The following is a 21977-nucleotide window of genomic DNA, read 5'->3' on the forward strand; positions in this document are numbered from 1 at the left end:
ACTTTTTTTTTTTTTTTTAAAGCACCAAAGACTAATAGATTTGACCTAATCTTGCAGTGTAGACATAGCCTGTGGAATGCATTCTTTTCTCATTTAACATAGGTACCATGTCAGTGAAGTTAAGCATGCTCACTATAGGCTAAAACAGCAGGAAGACAGAATATTGTTGTTTATTCTCTTTTGGGAGAAAGATTGAGGCAATTACAATTTGTCACTAGATTCATCAGATGGGTTCTTAAATCATTTTAAACACTCACTCATTCTCTAAACTGCTTCAACAGCAAAGCTTAATTGCTAGCCTAGAGAGACACTGTGCATCATGATGAGAGATACTTAGTTAACTTCAACACTTTTTGGTCTGAATAAGAGCTAGAACATGGTGTTTTAGAATTCTCTGTTTCCTGCAGATTTTAAGTATAATCTTCTCATTTTATAGTGTAACTTGGTACTTCAGGAGTATGTGCACACTGCATCAAGATTTTCATGCTGCTTTTCACAATCAAAGGGCACAGAACACTAATATTCACTTTAATGAAGTGGAAAAAACAAGTGCCTTCTAGAGACTCCGACTGGACTCTGCAGTTTGAGAACTGGCTTACCACAGTGAATCAAAATGAACTCTAGCTCATGACAGCCCAATGCTACAGCCTTCAGAAGAGTGTGCATTAAACCAACCTGAAATCAGCTCAGTTAATCATCCAAGGAACACAGACATCCAGTAATTCACTTCTACGCCACACAGTAAGTCAGATGTCCTGCCTTAAGCCAGTTGAAAATAGAAGGGCACAGAAATGCAAGCAGACAGCAGAACATTTCCATACCTTAAATCCTTGCTAACACACTACACCCCATATTCTTCATATTGATGATACAGTTATGATGTTATGATGTATTTTATGCAAGATAGGTCTTATGAGAGATCATTAAAAAGTAAGGTTGCCAGGTGTCTGGTTTTTGCCCGGACAGTCCATTTTTTCTGGCCCCTGTCCAGTTAAAAAAAAAAAAAAAAAAAGAGAGAGAGAAAATACCGGACATGTAGTATGTCTAGAATTTTCTGTTTCTCTCGGATGGAAGGCCAGCAGGGACAATCTTCTCCGCCATGTCTGGTGTGGGAAAGCGAGGAGCGCAGGGATTCTTAAAGGCGCAGCATTTTTTGTCCTTCGCTCGACAACATGTGTTTTTTTATCCCCCGCACTCAACAAGTCTGGGCTCCTGGTTTGTTTGGTTTTTTTTGCCATGTTCATGATTTTTGGTGAAAGCATCTGGAAAGCCTATTAAAAAGGTTATGGTTTGCTGGATATGATTATCCTATTTGTATGCATTTATCTTTTTTTAAATCTGAAATTAGGAATATTGACTATGTAGCTGTATTTCAAATGTGCTTTATGCTTAGGAAAGCCTACCAGACAAGATGCTTTCATTCTAAATAGCTGGGTGAGGAAGGGCCATTAGAGGGAACAAACAGGCCTCATATGAAGCTTATGTCACACACTGCAGACAGCCTCTAATGGCTGCTGTGACATGTGACTAGATCACCTGGCACTGGACTCTTGGGAGGTCAGTATTTTCCTGCTGGTCTTGGCCTGAACAAAGACTTGAATGGTTAACAAATTATAAAAACTGTATTCCTTACATTCAACACCCTATCGACAACAAAAGGTAAGTATGGGACACTTCCAGCCCACACTAATCACCTTATTAACATCCCAACTACAATGGATAGAAACTTTTCCTCTCCCCCTTATTCTGAGGGTCCCCTTTTATTTCCTCCACTCTAGATCATCTCATGTGAAGAAGGTTTTGCCTGTGAAAGCTCAACTCTCTATATAAAAAAGTGTTCCTGCTGTATGACAGAATGACATTATCATGCTCTCACTCTCTGGCCGTAGCAAGCACGGGGTGCAGCCTACTAATAATTATACACATATAGAGATAAATATTTGTTAGTCTAAGGTGCCACAGGGCTACTTGTTTTCCCCCTTCCTCCCCCCAAAGTTCAGACTAATACTGATACCCCTCAGACTTCTGCAGTAAGGAGCAGTTTGAAGGGTTGGGGATTAAAATGTATTCTACCATGAGCATCAATTCAGTGCGAGTATTCTCGATCTTTTAGCAATGCATGTTTTTTAAAGTCAGGAGATAGTGTTTTCAAATTACCTTGAATTAGACAGAGTTCTGACAAACCCTAGCAAAATGTTTTCCATTTAACTTAATCCTACATCACCACAAAAGCATTTCAGAAACATGCTTGGATAAACTCTAAAACGCCCCTTCCCTCCCCGCCCATGAACCTAGACCCTATGGCAATTTGGCACATTAGAAATTCAAAGCATGGAGGGACAATGAGCTAAGCTATTACTCGTTTAACAAGGTTGAAGCACAAAACACCACAATTCAACTATTTGCTGGAGTAACAAAACTGTCTGTGGTTATAGGAGGCGCTATTTTCTCTGCTCTTCCTCTCCTACCCCTGTTGTCTGCTTCCCTTTGCCAGATTGCTTTAATTCCTTCCTCCTTTTCTCCCTTCCATACTCCTTCCAGTCACTATTTGTTTAAATCACACAACTCAGGTTTTTCATATTCATAAAACAGGTGCAACACTACATAAAAACTGAAGAGGCCACTCCAGAATGGACTACACTGCCAAGTGTGCAAGGAAACACGCACACGCAAACACACTGCATCCCTTCACTGCCAAAAGGCAGGGAACTCTGACCTGATCCAAACCCTCTTGGAGATGGCTACTGATGGATTATTATTTCCCTCCCCACAAAGAACAGAGTTGGACCAAGAGTCCGTGTTCCCTTTGGCTCCTCCCCCAAACATGCTCCATCCTTCATCCCAACCTCAGACCATGACAGGATTCCCATCTCTACTCCCCCTTAAACAGCCCCTTTCTTTATTCATCCAGTCGCTACTGGAAGTAGCCAAAAAAAAGCTTATTCCGAGCTGGCACTGTGCAAGCTAAGAGAGGAGATGGGTCAGAGTGGGTTTTTGCAGGCCTAGGACACAATATCATGCTTACAAGTAAATCTAGAATATTCATGGCATATCAACATAATGGAAACAAGCTATGAGAATTCAGTTTACAAACATGTCTAATGTAAGGATGTTAATATTGGTTAATTGACTAGTCGGGCAGTCTATGGAATTTCCATTGATTACTTAGTCCACAGGCACGTCCGCATTCCTCCTTTGAAATGTGGGGCTCTTCTACATTTCAAAGGAGGAATGCAGAACTCCAACTGCAGCCTGGGGCCAGCGGGAAGTCCCACTGACTCTGGGCTGCATGTGGTGTGCCAGCTTTGAAACATACAAGAGTCCCCAGCAGGGGCTCTTGTGCATTTCAAAGCTGCAGCACAGCATGGAGCCCGGGGTCAGTGGTCTCCCACTGAACAGGGTCTCCATGCTGTGCTGCAGATTTGAAATGCTGCAAAGAGCCAGGGTCAGCTGGGGACTCCCCAGCTGATCCCAGGTTCCAAAGCAATGCCACAGAGCCCAGGATCAGCTGGGGAAACCCCAGCTGACCCTGGGCTCTACAGTGCCACTTTGAAATGCGGGCAGTGCCACACAGCTGACCCCAGAGCAGGGCTGCCTCTTTGAAATGCCGAGGCAGAGTTGAAAGGGCAGTGCCACAGCGCTGAGCTACTGGGGATCAGCCGTGCGCCGCTGCCCTTTGAGCACTGCCTCTGTTTCAAAGGGGCAGCCCCATACAGCTGAGCCCCAGCAGTACAAGGTTGCTTCTTTTAAGTACTGCCTCCCGCCCCCTTTGCTGCCTACAGAAGCAGCAAGGGCTGGGGGGGGGGTGGGGGGGGGGGAAGAAGGGAATCAATTAGTCCTTAACATCCTTAGTCTAATGGTCAAAGCATACACTTTTCAGGGTTCTACACCTGACTGATTTTCCCAGTTACAACTTTATGCCCAGCTGCAACAGGAATGCATCACTTGCCTACTACAACTAAGCCTCCTCACAACTACAAAGAAAAGCAATAGAATACCTCGACTGTTCTCTTCTCCTCACCACACCCCCACCTAAAGAATGACCAAATCTCCACGCCCGCGGTTTTCAGGAAGACAGATTAAACTCAAGCTATATTTGTGGGGGTAGAAGGGGAGTCAAGGCTTAGGTTTAATGTATGTGTCAGATTCCCATTTTTCCATCCAAGAGAGAAATTAAAAAGGCAAGTTGTGTAATACTTTTGCAGGATGAGAGCATAATCATGCTGGAGGCTAAAGTCCTATTTATCTTCAGATCGGTAGTCAATGAAAATTTCTACGCTCTGTTCCATCCATGCACCATCATTTTGCCTTTGAAAGACCATTCAAACAGCAGAGTTTAGGGATTTGTTAATAAATGCAATTCTATTTGACAGGTACATTTAAGATGACTGAGTATTCTGCATGAATTTAAGAATTTTTCTGAAAGATTAATTCACAGAACAGAGAATTTTGAGGAAGGATCCAAATTTAACATCGATTTAGTAAAAACAATTTATAGCTGTGACTAAGGCTCTCTCTACACTACAAAGTTTTGTCATAAAAATCTGTTGTTTGGTGACAAACACATTGGGCACTACTATATTGAGTGTCTAGCTGTAGTATATTAAACTGATTTTCCTCAACAAACAGGAACGCATGTTAATGCTTAGTAAGTGCCCAGAGTGGGGAGGATTTGGGTCTTGTCTTTCCAGGGTGCTGCTGGAAGGAGGACTTTGTAAGAGTTATCAGTTCGCGAATAGGCAAAGCATATGTCCCATAGAACATTTTTTTACACTGGTGCACACCACCAATTTAATCTTCAATGCAAAAATTTACTCCTTCAAGTTAGCGATTGCTTACTTTGCTTTCACTCTACTTACCATAGTCACTGATAAGTCCTTGTTTTCAAAGCCTCAGCATATGCTTTATTGCTGTGGTGTCCAACGTGCTAGCCATTAGCAACGTGTGACTATCGGGCTGGTTGAGCATGGCTAGTTGGCTCACAAAATTATTTATATTATTCTGAAAATGTAGCTAGTTCACTATGGCTACGTCTAAACCACACCCGTCGGCAGAGGGATGTAAATTAGACATATCGAAAGTGCAAATGAAGCGGGGATTTAAATATCCTGTGCTTCATTTGCATAATGGTGGCCACTGCTTTTTTTCCAAAAACAAATGGCAGTTTAGATGGGGCATTTTTGACACGGGGCATTTCTGAAATGCCCTGTGTCAAAAATGCCCCATTTAATCTGCCTCTCTCCCCCCCCCCCAAAGCTCCATTTCGAAAAAAGCAGCAGCCACCCTTATGCAAAGGAAGCACGGGATATTTAAATCCCCGCTTCATTTGCGCTTCTGATACATCTAATTTACATCCTTCTGCTGACAAGGGGGCGGAGGGGGAGGGGGGCGTAGTTTAGACACGGCCTGTAGCAGTAGCCACTGGTTTGACACCAGGGCTTTATAGCTTTATTCCCACCATAGTTACAAAGTAATTGTTACCACAGTAACAAAGTAATTAACTAAGTAAAGCAAAAATCAGTGCAGCATTCTTTATTAGAAGCTTAGTATACAGTAATTCCTCATTTAACATTATAGATATGTTTCAGAAAACGTGTTATGCAGGGTCAATTTTCCCATTGAAAATAATGGAAAAGGTGGGGGTTGCGTTTCAAGCAGTGGTGTCTGTTGGGACCAGGACATAAGGTTGGGGGAAAAGGGGACTGGCTGGATGCCTCGCTCCCTCTCCTCTGCCCCCCACTTGCAGCCTGCGGCTGGGTTTCCCCAGCTGGCTGGTCGCCAGAAGCTGTGTGGGGCTTCCCCTGCCTCCTTGCAAAGCGGCAGAGGTTTGCAGCTGTCCGTGCTGTTCCCCGGCGACCCCTCCTCGCCAGACGCAAGGAGGCAGAGGAAGCCCTGTGCAGCTGCCAGCTACCAGCCAGCTGGGGAAACCCAGCCACGGGCTGCAAGCGGGGGGCAGAGAAGGAGCAAGGCATCCGGCCAGAGGGGATTGCCGGGGAACAGCACGGCCAGCTGCGAACCTCCGCCGCTTTGGAAGAAGGCAGGGGAAGCCCCGCGCAGCTGCTGGCGACTGGCCGGCCGGTCTGGGAAACCATGTTATTGCGGGGATGGTCATGTTTGAAAAATGTTCCCCCCCAAAAAATCATGCTCTCTCGAAAACATGTTAAGCAGGCACATGTTAAGCGAGGAATTACTGCAGCCAGAAGACAGGGAGAAGACCCAACAAACATACTGAGTCCAAACTTCTGTGTTCAACATGAGGTTTCCATCGAATGCCCTGAGGCCTATTTTCCAACATTAAGAACTGTCCTACTGAAAAAAGAAGAATGATCCAACTAGCTCAGGATCCTGTCTGACAGAAGCCAGTGCCAGAATTTTGGGAGAAGTGTACAGCACAAGGTAGTGGGAACAATCCACCCATCTTCCCCTCAACTTCATGCAAAGATTCAGGATAGCCCCAAGCGTGGGATCATATCCCTGACCATTGGCTAATAGCCAATGATGCACCTGTCCTATATAGACATGTCTCATGCATTTTTTGAACTCAGTTATACCTTTAGTAGCTTACAATAATCCCCAACATTTATCCTGAGTAGCAGAGCAAACTAGATGGATATCAGCCAGGATTAAGTCTACAGAAAGAATGTCTACACACAAAGCAGAACTTAAACTGTTGCAGCAACACCCCTTTAAATTGGATGAAATTTCTGCATTCAGACAATGCATTCAGAAATGGTGGTGTATGAAGTGGCAGCACAAAATTCCACGCTGCCCTTTCTGATCCATTAGATTGGGGGGGGGGGGGGGGGGGTCAGTAAAGAGGCAAGAGCTAGGGTACTTTTGATATAACAATATTCACTTTCATAAGTCACGCAATGCCTGACCAAAGACAGGAGACACAGATATGGATGACAGCTACCTCACCCAAGACTAATCTTGATAAAACTCAGGTAATATTGATGTATTAAGTAAGAGACTGAGAAGGATTATATCTGTCTCTGGTATTGGGGCTGTTAGAGGTTATAGATGTAGTTGAGGTTGGATGCTTGTGAAACCAAACTTCAGTTTCTCGCATTGAAGAACAACCTGGACTGGTTTTATCCTCCATTGTCAGGTTGGATCAAGGCTTTTTCCTCCTCCTGCAATAGCAGGGGTTTTTAGCCCTCTAGTCTTGCTCTTCCACTCAGTGTTATCACTAAAAACTTTTAGGACAGATCTACACTAGACCTGGAATGTAGGTAAGCAACGCCAGCTATGTAAAGTTTGAAGCTGGAGTCGGCTTACCTTAACTCAAGCTTGGCACAGCCTTCACAGACGAAGACCAACAGGAGCAAATGCTCCCGTCAGCTTCCCTTACTCCTCAACTGAAAGGAGTACAGGTGCCGGCCAGAGCTGCCCCAGTGGTCCGATATATGGGTCTTAACTGGACCCACTAAAATCAAATGACAGAACAGCAATCTCCGGCATGGCTATGCGTGTACTCAAGACTTCAGTATTAAATCCCAGCCTTCAAGTTTAAAAAGGAGAATTATTTGTATTCTCCAGTAGAGCCCTGAATGGATATAAAATCTGTACCCTCATCTGATTAGCCATTTGCAAACATGCTCTGCGATGCAAAATGGATATCCACAGACTTGCAGGACTCTAGTTATTTTCTGACTCCTGCAAAGTGGAAAGATGGCAGCTTTTATTACAATCCCTCCCCCTTTAGGAATAACAAAGGCTAAGACTTAGAAGAAAATGTCTCAAAACCAAGAGGCCTTCGCCTCCAAGAACTTATGGGCAAACAGCCTGTATGTAAAAGAAAAACAACAACCCTTTATGTCTCTAAGGAAGTACACAAAAGTCCACATTATCACTGGATAGTCTCCATAGACTTCACACCTGGCTCCTAATACATTTAAACTGCAGAGCCACAGTGGGGCCCCTTATCGGCTACACAATTAGTCAATTACCCACTTCTTAACATTCTTAATGCAGCCTGATGAATTATGCATGTAAAATACACACCCTCATGAAATTATAAAGCAGTGGCTACTGGACTGCAGTGGAGAAACCAAGATTATGGAAGATGATATTGATTGCTTAGAAAACATGTCAGTCACTGAGGAATGACAGATGATATCAGGGTTAAAGAGGGAGAGAAAAATATGTAAGGAACTAAATGAAGAGGTCACAGTTCTGAAACCAGAGAGGGGGCAAAATTCCCTTCTCAGTTTAGTGCGACCGTCACATTTAACGCCAGCAGGTGCTAAAGGCACTGGAGAAGCCTCTGACAAGTCTGGCGACCACACCTCTTGCTTCTTAAACTCTGTATTTCTAACACATGGAATCAAATGGAAAATGCCATGCCACATCACAATAAGATCTTGATACTCATAACCTTTCACAGAGCACTTAGGGATGGACCTCAAGGGATCGGAGAATTAGACGGCTTATCCGTTGTCATCAAAACGCCAGATTTGAAGTCAAGAGTACACACTACCTAGGAACAGCTTTTGTATGCCTACAGCATCTAAAAGGCATCCCAAAAAAAAGTCTAAGTCTGGAAGCTAGTCCGCCTAAGGACACTTCTATTCCTATCTACGCATTTTCAGTATTACCCTGCCTCAACCTTCCATTTTGAAACTTCATACTGTTCAAAACCTCTACCATCACTCAAATCAGATTTATGATGCACAATTAGTTTTGTGCAATTCAAGGAAGGACTTACTACCCAATCATGGTCTCATGCCAACTAGCTTTTCTGCAATCTCCCATAAAAGAGGAAAGTCTGTCAACATCAACTGGATATATCTGGATTTTATAGCAGTCCTTTGTTCCTATTTCACCATTTTAAATTGTCTGACATTCTTTGACAAAGATTTGAGATTTTTCTACCTTTGATATGTATTTTTAACAGTGTCCCACTTTTCACGATGACTTAGTTGCTTTTTCCACTTGATTTCACTGAGCTTCTAATCTCATTTTTTCTAATGTAGGCTATGACTATAAGATGGCAGGGATTTGTTTTAAAATATACGTATCACTTATTTTATACTTTTCTTATTATTTTTATTTTTAACATACATCCCTCTGAGTTCAGAGGAAACATCTTTAATTATCATACCATTCAGGCTAACAGGACACTGCTAAACAGGATGCACATTTTGGAAGAAAGAAATCCACAGCCTTAAAGTCTTATGCTGGCACTTGACTGAGTATCAATATCCTCATCCTTCCCCCAACAATCAGGGCAACATTTATCTCCGGCTACAGTTTTAGGGGTCAACTACTGATAGGCACATATTCGCAAACAACTGTGGTACTAGCTGTTTACGCCTTGTCCACTGTGGGCAACATATATTATATTACAGATGGCACTAAAGAAGAAAACGTAAGTGGTTTGTTTCTAACCTGCCGTACATATAGTTACTGTAACTGGGGCTGTTCTCAGTAAGGATGTTAATTTGATTAATCTAATTGAACAGTTGATGCAATTTGCAGTAACTATTCAATTAGTCAATAAGGGCACCTCCATCTTTGAAGTGTAGCAAAAGCTGGCACTCATTTCAAAGGCGAAAGTTCCACAGGGAGCAGGGGACCAGCAGGGGACTGCTTGAGTCCCTTGCTGTCTCCGTGCTCACCACACGCGCTTTGCTTTTGAAATGTAGCAAGAGCCCTGCTGTACCCCTGCCTCTCCTACAAAGACAGTGCTGGGGGAAACCAGCTTTTAATCCCTCCCCCCCCCCCGCAACACTGGCTCCTGCTCCCTCCCTTGCTGCCTCTCTGATATCGACTAGTCACTTACATCCCTAGTTCTCATTTTCCCTATAAATACTTAATTGAATACTGCCAAGCATTTAATGTCTGGTGGCAATAAGTTTGTTTAAATGTAGGTTGTAAAATGTATTTCCTCTTAGTGATTATAAATTTGCCTTGCAGTTTTGTTTGACTGTCCTCTCTCTGTATTGTAAGATGAGTGTTGCTAGTTACACTGATTTTACTTTCTCCATACCATTGCTTATTCTCTAAGCCAGACAGTCCCAATCCTCCTTCGTTTTTTCACAAATGGAGGTGTTCCCTTACCACTAATCCCTTTTGTCATCTATGGACCAACCTCTCCTATTGCAGCCTCTAGCTGAGTTGGCCAGAAATGACCCCCCCCCCCCTCCACACACACACACACACACACACACACACACACACACACACACACACACACACTTCAGTGGTTCTTACTTAACATTCATTCAAATACACATTTACACATCTTTGTCCATAATTAATTTCAACTTCCACTCATTTATCTAGTTTTGTAGAGTACTTAACAGTCCCTCAAGAAGTTCACTGGCTTTCATTTCTTTAAATAAAACTGACACCTTGAAGTTGCTCTCTCAAGTCCAGTACCTTCTTGAGAAGATTATTAGTAGGTCCAACAGTTAATACAGGCAGTCCCCGGGTTACGTACAAGATAGGGACTGTAGGTTTGTTCTTAAGTTGAATTTGTATGTAAGTCGGAACTGGCGTCCAGGTTCAGCCGCTGTTGAAACTGACCAGCAGAGGCTGAATTGGACACGCCTGGGGCAGAGCAGCTGGGGTGCTGCCGCCGGGTTGGTCCAGTAATGCCGAGAAGCGGCGCTGTGGGACCAACCCGGCAGCCCCCCAGCTGCTCTACCCCAGGTGTCGGCAAGAAAAGCCTGGTCTGCTGGGGGGGGGGGAGGAGGGGGGAGGAGGCACACTAGCTGTGCCCCCCCCCGCCCCGCAGACCAGGAAGACGCGGAGCAGCTTTTCCTGCCACGGAGGACGCGGGTGGCGGGACCGCGGCGCGTCTGGGCGGTCCCGCCCGCGTCCTCCACGGCGAGAAAAATCCCCATTCGTATGTAGGAATCAGACATAAGTTGGATCCACGTAACCCGGGGACTGCCTGTATTGCGGATCACGGGGATATGCCATTATTCAACTTTCAACACAGCAAAAGACTCACCTCTATTTCCACCTAGCTTGTATTAAGCAGAGTGAAGTTAGACAAAACAAAATTAGTAAGAGCCACAGGCCCAAAAAAATACATTGGCTGACAAATGAAATAACTGTATCCACGTTCTTTAGAAAGAAAAAGTAGATACTTTAACCATTTTAGACAGCGTCAACTTCAGCTCCTTGAGGTCAAACTGCTCAGAATTCAGTGCTAGCAACAGCTTTTTTGTGCACCAGAAAAATACTGCAATTCTCACTGTGTGAAGTTAAAATTAAAGTACCACCTTTGACCAAGTTGAGTGAAAGTAACTGAATCCTGTAATGCAGATATTGATGTGTACACCATTCATTGAAAGACACCTTTCTGCCATCATCTCCAAACTGTTAAATAGCATTTATTTACATGAAGAAAATTGTAATATTGAAAATGGAAACAGCTTGGTCTCTTTACTTTTCCCTTTCAACAAACTGCATATAAACATAATATCCTAATTCTAGAAATTGTCTTTACATTTAAAATGTTAAATTTGTGCCAGAAAGAATTAGAATGTGATAGGAGAGCAGAACTTTTAAGATCAAAAGCTACAGTTTCATTGCTAGTTCTGAAGTCCTCACGTAGAAGTTACAACAACCGCCTTAAAATTAGGATGTCTAAAATACTCACATTCCCCATGTACTCTGAAAGTAGATCCTGCAAGGCTTGTCGCACTGCATTACACTCTGCAACTATGCGTTCCCGTCGGTCATCACGTGTGCAGGATGAATCAGCCATTAGGGCTGCTCCACTAATGATGCTCTCCAGGCGCTCTTCCAGGGAAGGCCTAAAACGTTCTTCACTGAAGCTCAAAGGATCCACAATAATTTGTTTCTAGAAAAGGAAAGTTTGCAGTCATCAGTAACTGACATCACTTGTTACCTTTTTTCCAATCAAAACAAGAAAGTCTTGGAATAGTTGCAACAAATCCATTTTCCGTCCGCCCCAAAAGACTACACACATGGTAGAGGAGACTAGTGTTCCTAGGTAGTCTAGTACACTTTTAGAAGCTTCCCCAACGGATTAAGTTACTGTAAGAAGTGACTGCTAAACAAAATGTATCCACAAGTTAGCACATTGCAGGAATTACAGATTCAAAGATGCCAGGATAAATCAGACTCATGCTTCTGAACACTAGGTAACTACATTTCAGTCTGTATAAAACTTAATTATTTCAGCTGTCAAACGCAATTACCCGCATCATGAACAAGATGATTTTGGAAGTCTCCCTAATGTAGATTAACTATAGCGATCTTCTGCATTGGGGGGGGGGGGGGGGGGGGGGCGCGCAGAGAAATGGACTGCATAAATGGGGGAGCACACTACAGCAAACTCAAAACTTTGTGAATTATTCACAGTAAGATTTAAACATCACAGAAGTCATCTTCAGGCAAATCCCTGGCATATGTTAGTCTTACTGCAGCACATACCGCGAGAGTTAAAGCTGCATGAGCTGATTTACTTTTTAAACTTTGAGGGGGGATGTTACTCACTTCAGGCTGAAACTGGGCGTTTCATTCATCACCCTGGGAGCATTTTAATATGACTTATTCAAACAAAATTCAGAACCTTTTATGGAAAAAAATGATTTTGCCATTTTAAGTATTCTGGCGTTTTAGAAAGAACACTGAAGCTTCTGAATGAACATTGACAATCAGTTCATAACATGGACTACGCTCTACAAACACTCACTTCACGTAGCAGCCACTTTTTCATGATACCATAGCTACTTTTAGGAATTCTGGTATATGTAGGGTCTTTTTAGAGCAACACACACACAGTTCCAATCTGAACTATTACCACAAGCTGTTGATGTGGCACCGGAGGCTTTTCTAGTGCAGAAGTGAGCCTTTTGATCCAGCCCATCCCGCCGAGACACCAAGGCAGGCAGGGCAGAAAAGCCTCCTCCCTGGAGCCTGACGGGCAAAGGCTGCCGGCTCTGCTCCCAGGGAGGAGGCTTTATACTGCGGAGCCTGCAGGGAGTGTAACCACCAAGACTGTAGCAGTTACAAGGTTACCATATTAAACAATTTTTAACATCCCTAATATTTACATAGGCATTTGTTAGATTATTTTGTTTTACTTTTTTTGTGGGGGGGAAGGGGGCAAGAGAACAAGTCTCCTGAAAGGAAAGTAGATAAATGAGGTAGGGACAAAAAGGGAAGCCAAAGTGAGGCAGACTACCTGAACATTGGGCAGCATGAGCTGCATCAAAAACAGCTGTAACTAAATGTTTTCCAAAGCACATTACTAACAGCTTCTTTATTATTCCGAGGTCATAGTCCCTACAGAAAGCTAGCTCCAAGACTAAGGCTGCATCAGTTATAGTTTTAAAGCTAATAATCCCTGTAATAAGCATGCAATGAAGTATGTGATTGTTCAGTACGAAGTTTGTTCTGGCACTTATTTGTGGTAACTTCCATCGAGTAATAGAGACCTTCTGAATGAGTTACCATAACTTTACACATGGATATGAATACGAAATAGAAGTAGGGTTGCCAGATGGTTTCACAAAAAATACCGAACACCCCGTCACCACATTAAAAAAACCCAACCAACCACCCACAACAAAAAAACAAACCACATAACACAACACAAACCACACACACAAGCACCGGGGAAAAATTCTGTCGAGGAAAAAAAAGAAGGGGGGGGTGGAGGAGAAGAGAAGAGACCAAAGCTGTGAAGCAAAAGTTGCACCACTCACTCCAGTTGGGACCACATACTCACTCCTTCCCCGAGCCAGGCCCCAAAGTCTCCCCATCCCAATGCACTCACCCCTGCCTCAGACCCAGGCCCCCCCGCAGTGTCCCCCATCCCAATGCACTACTCTCCCCCCTGAGGTAAGCATCCCCAGCGTCGGGAGCCCCCACTCCAATCAAATCTTCCCCCACCCCACCCCCCACCGCAGAGCCAGGCAGGAGGAACAATCTGATTTTTAAAGTGGCTGTTCTTGTCGCCCGGCCCGGCCGCCTCAGCTCACATTGTAGAGAGGGGGAGGCATCATATGGCCAGCTCCTGGTCTCTGCTAGTCGCGTAGGCCAGAGCAGTGTACGCTCCGCTCCCACCCCAGCCCAACACCCCTCCAGAGTGGCGCCCAACAACTGCCCCTTCCTGTCCCCCCCTTCCCGACTCTGCCGTGCTCCTCACTCCCCCACCAGACACAGCAGGGGAAAAATTGCTGCCACCAGGCTTCTGTCCCAGGGAAACAGGAAATACCGGACATTGCACATATCCGGTATTTCCTTTTTTTTTTTTAAACTGGACAGAGCCTGCAAATACCAGACCGTCTGGGTGAAAACCGGACACCTGGCAACCGTAAATGGAAGGTGTAACCTCCAGTTCCTAAATACAACTGGTTGAGACAATTTCAGAACCTAAAGCTTCGCCCTCTGATCTAGGGGTTTTCAAACTTGTTTTCTAGCACCTGGGGAGTGGGTCACGTAATCTTGTGTAGCAAAGCAAAGCTTAAACACTTTAATACTGTAGAGCATATGGAATAAAGCAAGATATTTTATAGACAAGTTTATGGGACCATAATCTTCACTAGATTTCTTTAGGTTGAGAACAAGAGTTGTCCAGTAAAGTTTCATCCCAGTGCACCAAGATATCACATTGTAGGATATAGTACCTAGGCACTTTGATTTTTGGAAAAGTAGTTTTCTATTTATCTCCAATATCATTAGAGCTATACTAAATTTCAAAATGACGACAAAAATATATTGCAGTTAACTCGTTGTTTGAACAAATCTAGTTTAGTCTGGCAACTCACATGTCTTCAGTTAGAATCAGTGTGGCTTGTGTATATTTCCAAACAAATTGTCTTTTAATATCAAACCTTTGATATTAAATCACAAAATTAGGCCAAAAGTTTCAGAATTTAATACTAATCTGAAAGATCACTTTATACTGAATTACAGTAGTCCCCATGTTTCCTTTAGTCTTCTCCATTTGAGTGCAGAATACATTTTATGTGCACCAAAGCACGTGTGAGTGTGCACCACCAGTTTAAAAAAAAACCTAGTTGTGAGCAGCTAAGCAACATCTGAATCTCTCTTGAGTGGCCACACAAGCATACCACTTAAGAGAACACCAGTTTCAATATACTGTTATAATAGATTATCCTCCCTCAAAATACAATTTCATGCTTGTCAAAGTTATTCCCATGAGCTTCTCTCGCCTTTAACTGATTTACAAGCAGATTTAAGGCACGCTATTTTCAGCGAGGTTCAATACTTACATCGAAGTTGTTAAGTGCATAAGCCAACTCTCCTCCTCCACCCTGCTGTTGGGCAGCATCATCAGATGCTGTGGCTTGGGCTGCATTTGAGATGCCTGTGACCGCCTGCTGCAGCTGTTTGTAAATCAAGTCTCTGTTGGCTTTGTAAGCTGCTACATCTGGGTGCTGCAGACAGGCCTGAGAAGCAGTGTAAAGTATAGGAATGTTCTTCTGCAGAATTCCTCTAGCTGCAGCCATCTGATCACGATGTCCCACATCTTTCAGTTCCTGTAAGGAAAAGAACCAATATTGAAAGACTCAACTGTCCACATATTTTCCCCTGAGGAGACATAGGAGTATGATCCTTGCTTAACATCAGGCTACACCTCAGCTAGTCAATATTACTTCTTGCTCATACAATTAATAAAAATGTGGCTACCTTTTGAATAGCAGCAGCATAAAGACTGATGTTATGCAACCACTCAGAATTCTGCTTTCTAAAATTACAAGCTAATTACAAGATACTTGTTACTGACCTAAGAATTATTTTCAATGCTTCCTGATAGATATGACAGTTTCCTGCAACATTCCTTATTGACCATATTTCTCTATGCTGAATACAGGGCACCTGGTACAATTACTTCTATTCAAGCAAGTTCAACAGCAATCCATCAGAACTATGCAGTACAAACGTTCAAATTATCAAGTTGACGGTGCCCCTGTTACAAAGAAATGCTGCATAGCTGGATTCTTTGTATTGATCTTACTTTTAAGGTTTTAGGGTTCACAGAGAAGTGACACTAGGGATGTTAAATATCGGTTCATTGAATAGTCGATTAACCTCATGAATTCCTACCGGTTACTTGACTATTCTATAGTCCCCAGGGTCAGGGCCAGCAGCCAAAGTGTTCCAGCCTCACTCTCAAGAAGCTCCTACCACTCCCCGCTGCTGCCTTTGCATCAGAGGCAGCAGCGCAGGGCCAGGCGGGAGCTGGTCCGTGAGGGGAGCCAGTTTAAAAACCAGCTCCCCTCACAGACTGGCTGCCTGTCGCTTTGTGCTGCTGCCTCTGATAAAGAAGCAAAGGCTGCTGCCACCCAGCACTGCTGTCTAGGCTAGTCTGAGCTCCCAGACCTGATATGAGCCAGAACTAAACCTGGCTGCTGGCTAGCCTGCTACAAAATTTACTGGCTGAGGAGGAGGCGGGGAGAATGCATGTACAGCCGCTTTCCAAGTTACGGACCAAACACTTGGCCGTAGCTCAATGTGTTCATAACTCGGACTCCACTGAGTTACATGTGACCTCGCTGTTCGTAAGCACGGGTTGCGTTCATAACTCAGGGACCACCTTTACGACCAAAGCTCCCATGGAGTGGTCGTAAGTGCGAATGGTCGTAACTTAACCGTTCGCAACTCAGGGAGCGGCTGTAGTCTATATAGCATTAGTCAATTAAGCAAAAGCTGATCGGTTACACTATTACATCCCTACTGTACACCTCTCCTGGGAAGGTGACCCTTCCTTATTAAACTGACTCCTCCATGCTGCTGCTAGCCACCGAGACACCACATCTGCCGCCTGTCCCCCCAACTACAGTGTGGAAAGGAAGGGGTTAAAGCCCTAGAGTTGCATTGTGCACTAGGGCCCAGGGGACCTGACTATATGGGCTTCAGTGAACAGAACCGAGAGGTGGCTCAGCAGGGGCAGGTGCCATAGGGATAGATCAGCCCTGTGTTTTCTGGGGAGAGGACACAGAGTGGGTGAAGAGGGCACTAAGCCCCTGACCAGGGGGCTGCTGTGGATCCTGCAGGTTCAGGGTGCAAACAGGTTGGAAATCAACTCTCCATCCACCCCATAGCTAAGCTTCCCAATGCCAGCTCTGCGCAGGGCTTTGGCACATGCAGGGCTCGCATCCTTCTGGCCAGCACCTTGGGCTTGCCCAGCACACTAGCTGCGTCAGACAGTGGGGAGAAGGAAGGAGCCTACTGGTCAGTCTGTCTGGTGAGTTAAGTGCTCCAACCAGGGGGTAGTTCTCTGTTTAGCAGCAGAAGCAGGATGCACCCAGCAGGAGAGGCTACGGGAGGAGTGAAGGGGCAAAGCAGGGAGAGGACAGCGGGGGGGGGGGGGGGGAGGACCACATTAAAGGCTGATGGACATCCAACATAACCAACTGCTGAATGGCACCTGCCCTTGCTCACCAGCTACCCGAGGGGAGGCGCGCGCACCTCCTGGTCATGAGCTGGCACAAAGGCAGCTGGGGACTAGCCAGCCTTGCACACTGCACCTTTGTCCCACCACTAGCTTTGCACACCTCCTCCCCATTGTATAGCTCCATCTCCCCGTGACAGGTAAGGCAAGGCCCCGAGTCCAGAGAAAGCCATAGGTAAGTCCTTCAAGAGGCTAGAGAGGCTCTGGAGAAACCAGCTAATCAGGGGCCAGTGAGGCCTACAACAGGAGCTGTGAAGCTTAGCAGCAGTCAGTACAGGGCAGAGCTCAAAAAAGAGTTGGCTCGGGAAGTTGCCTTCAGGAGGGGAAGCCCTGGAGGTGCCATTCTCTGTAAGTGGGGAAAAGAGACTTAGGGGAAATCAACTGAGACAAATGTAAAGATGACAGCACAGGGTACCAGGATGGGCCCCTATTAGGAGTGTGCCCTGGAAGGGGTTTCTGAGCACACAGTATAACTTGGCAGGCGGGCTGAGTAGCCAAAAAGGCTTTTAGAGAGACAGTGTAGGCGAGCGCTCAATTAAACTGGGGCACTGACACAAGTTGATTGCCACCTTGTTACACTCCCTCACTCACCACTGGTGGGTGGGCAGGTGGCTAGCAGAACCTGCCAGCATTAATGAAGGGAAGGGGACAGAAAATATGGGACATTGTCCATTTTTAAGGGAATCAGAACACCTGAACAAGGGCTTAAATAGGGTGACCAGTTGTCCTGTAAGTTTAAGTATCTTAGAAGTTCTTTGTATTAAAAAAGGCAGGTAAGTATGCAATATTGTTAACACTGGGAAGCATTATGAGTGTCAAAAGACTTCAAACAATGGGTTGGGCAGAACTAAGTTTTCAAATCGAATGATCTTATGGAGAACATAAATTAATTTCCTGGAAACTACCCACCTCCAAACCAGCCTTTATCTAGCTGACCATGTATTTACAGTCCCTGAAGATCAAAAGATGCAAAATGGTTTGGAATAACTCCTGGATTCAGGCATATGCCTGTTCTGAACCAAGGCAGTCATGGACATGTATCCACAGAAAACTGATTTGTGATTTGAATGGCTGTTCATTCACCTACTTAAGCCCTTGCTGGAGTGGAGGTAATGTCTAGTAAACACGTTAACAAATATGTAACAAAAACTGCTGTATTTTCCTCTGTAATGTTATTATAAGAGTAAATGTGCTTTCGTAGAACTGTGAGATAACTGAAGCAGTTACATTGTTTGTGTTCTGAGGGAAGGAAGCAAAGCAGGCCTGCTTCAGAACTCCAATTTTGCTACGAAATTCACAGTGGAGAGAGGGCACTGTGCAGCCTCAAAGAATTCTGGTCAAGAGGGGAGAGAGTCATCTCTCCCCATAGTTGACAGGTGACAGCTGGACAGCCAGATGCCTAAGAGTTGGTGCCCCTGCAGGGGTATGAGGAAGAAATACAGGTGCAGTTGCCCTGACCTGGGATACTGACAATATACCTAGACATCATCTGTTGTATTAACCCCTAATGGTTAGGAAAGCAGATAACAGCAGGATGCAATGGTTACAGGCATTGGTTTTGGATTATTAAAGGATAACGGCTGAAGTGACACATTTTATGAACTTCACTCGGTTCAAATAAGTATTTCTTCAAAGAGAAGTAACATTTATTATTTTAGATTAGTGGTAAGAACCAAGTGTGAGATCAGACTACATTTCAATACTTTCCTTTGTCAAGATGTAGACACATTTATCTAGCATTTTTCACACCACAGCAGTGTATAAGTTCACATTTATAATTTGACTTCTGTACTTTCAGTGTCTCGGTTATTTATTCAAAGCCAGTAAGTCTCACACTAAAAATCTTGAAATTACGAAGAAAGAAAAAAAAATCTGAAGAACTCACACTTGGTTCCAGAAACATTTTTGCACTACATAAGCTTAAATATCTTTCGGAGCAGTGGTACCAAGTCTTCATAATAGTAGCTTACAGAACAAAGGCTTCCACTTTGAGCCAAACACCATAGCACTGTAGCTAACTATTTCCCTTCTCCAACCTTTCCCCAGTGCTGAATTTCACTACGGCTCAAAAGTGGGGAGGGGAGGGAGGGAGGGAGGATGTCAGTGAAAAGATGCTTTACTTGAAACAATCTATATTTATGGCTAACTACATTCCAAGAAAATGAGGCTGTACACTAGAGATGAGTGTGCATTTTGCATTACATGTAATTGAGGTAAAAGGTCACTGAAACTAGTAATTGAAACATTCTTTACTAAAGGAAAGTAAGAGTAGTCAACGAAAAAACCTAATGGAACAAGAAAAAAGGCGCATTTCCCTTCCAGTAAAGGACAGGGAAATCAGACAGTAATGCCCCACTCTTTCCTCTTGGGCACAGACTATGAAAGTCCCATTGCTATTGCATACCACATCCAGGATAGGGTCACAGTGTTGATTAAACAAAAAGCCACTACAAACAGAAGTGACATATAAATATGGGTCAAGAATCTAAAAAGATTCCATACACATGTGTCAGGGACAGTAGATTAGGATCAGATTCTATTTCTAAATTCTCTGGCTATACCAAACTACTAGATCATCCTTTGGTGCTCTCCTTTTATGCATGAAAGGATAAAGGAAGGAAGAATGGGAAGAAAACTGCATAAAGGAGGAATGTATTTGACTGCATAAGAACCCACACACCCCTCAGCATATGGCAAACGGGATTTTGCTCATGATTTATTAGTTTAAGTGCCACTCTGCGTTTCCAGTCCTGTTTAGGAAGCCATTCTGAACATTTAAAATCTTCCTTAGGTATTGTAATATTGAGTCTTCCCTCCCACATTCGGTCAAGAGTAAATCTTGTTTCCCTCTCTAATCTTCAGATATTTAGGCCCTGCCTACATTTCAAAGGGGTTGCTGGTATCACTATACTTCCTTAATGGAGACACAGCTTCTTTGGCTTGTAGAGCTTACGCTAGTTTCCTGAATGAATAAGCTACAGGACTTTGTTGGTTGGTATAACTGCACCTACACTAGGGCTTTTGTTGGATGGTTATGGTGGTTAGACGGTTATTTTTTCTACTCTTCACTGATACCACAATGCCAGTAAAGCTGTTAAGGTTTTAGTAGTTATGTTATGCGTGAAAGGGTCTCATAATAGGAACTGCTGTCGTCCTTCCTATGTGCACAACTGATCTCTAAATCTTCTGTATTTGTAGCACAGTAGAGCCCAGAAGTTCCAATCATGATGAGAAACCATAGTGCCAAAACCTGTACAAAAAACAGATAAAGCCTTCTCCCTACTTCACACTACTAAGGAAAAAGTTCTTCTCTACTCCCATTGAGTTCTACAATATCCATCTGTCATCTGATTTACTAAGAAACATGGCAGCAACATTCCTATCCCTCCTCCCCTTTTCTTAAAGCTATCAAAAGATGAATGATTCCTTAGACAAGAACCTTCCCCATCTAAGAGAAGTGCTGTACAAACAGACTACCACACCCCTGGAAAGAAAGGCGTATCAGGGAAACTAGAAAAAGATTACAGGAAACTAAGATAAAGGTCTGCAGAATAAGAATGAAAATTACTATTAGAAAGTATTAGCCGTGGACAGAGCGACAGCAAGTAAGATCACATGCTACTGCTCTTCCCTGAAAAGAAAAGAAGCAGTGAAATAACTCACTGCACTCAGCAGTAAACAAGACAAACTAGTAGATTTTAGGGATGCAAAAGTGCAACAATTTAAAAAGTTAACTGAAAATCCCTGGGCTTATCAGTTACCATTAACGGTTACACACCAGTGCCCAGTCCCACTCCCCAGAGCAGGCTGCCGCCCCATGCTGCTGTGGGGTGGCAGCCAGCTCCCTGGAAGCAGAGCCGCAGGCAGGAGCCTGCTGCTGCCCCACACTGCAGGCTCTGTGGTATAAACCTTATACCACAGATCCTGTAATGCAGCTGACTCCCTGGGCTCTGCAGTAGAAGCTTTATACTGAAGACGCTGCTACATGTAAACTGCTGAGTTTTCCAGTGGTTACACAGTTACCTAATTAACTGCTTTTCAACAGCTCTAGTGGATTTTAGTAATGAAGTGGGTTGCTGCCATCAGCAGTCCAATAAACAGTTTCTGTAGAACTGTTTTCCAGGCATTGCAGCTGGCATCCACATAAGGAGGGTGGGAAGTTCTCTTCTCTGAACATTCAGGGAGGCAGCTGCATTATTTTTTATTTGTCCCCATATATGGCAAAGGCACTCAGAGCATTGGAGAGATGCTTTTTAATGTCTACATAAATTTAAATGAAACAGTGAGAGGCAGGAAGCTTTTCAATTTGCTGGAAAAATAAGCAGTTATATCCAATGTACTTTGTTAGCCTCATACAGAATGCACTCATTATTAGTCTATTTCCCCCCTCCCCCCGCCCCCCAGTCCTCCTTCTTTCCTTCCCGCTGCAGCTCTTCCTTTTAAATGTAGTAAGAGCCTGGCAGCAATTATTACATTTAAAAGACAGAGCCACAGTGGGGTTACCTCCTGGGGCCGGGAGCTAACTCTGCTGTGGCTCTGCAGTTTCCCCCCTTAGCGACTAAATTGA

General features: G+C 44.1%; 1 protein-coding gene across 4 annotated transcripts in view; it reads right to left on the bottom strand.

Annotated features, from left to right (window-relative positions):
- The window catches only part of CTNNA1 (catenin alpha 1), a 152898-nt gene that overhangs the window by 92445 nt on the left and 38476 nt on the right, over nucleotides 1–21977 (bottom strand). For all 4 annotated transcript variants that reach the window (XM_075900135.1, XM_075900137.1, XM_075900136.1 and 1 more), the window contains 2 exons: nucleotides 15228–15494; nucleotides 11618–11821 (listed from right to left, as the gene is read on the bottom strand). In XM_075900135.1, the coding sequence (XP_075756250.1) occupies nucleotides 11618–11821; nucleotides 15228–15494 (471 nt within the window). The remainder of the gene's footprint in view (nucleotides 1–11617; nucleotides 11822–15227; nucleotides 15495–21977) is intronic.

Source organism: Pelodiscus sinensis, chromosome 17 (genome assembly GCF_049634645.1).
Source record: "Pelodiscus sinensis isolate JC-2024 chromosome 17, ASM4963464v1, whole genome shotgun sequence".
NCBI lineage: Eukaryota > Metazoa > Chordata > Testudines > Trionychidae > Pelodiscus > Pelodiscus sinensis.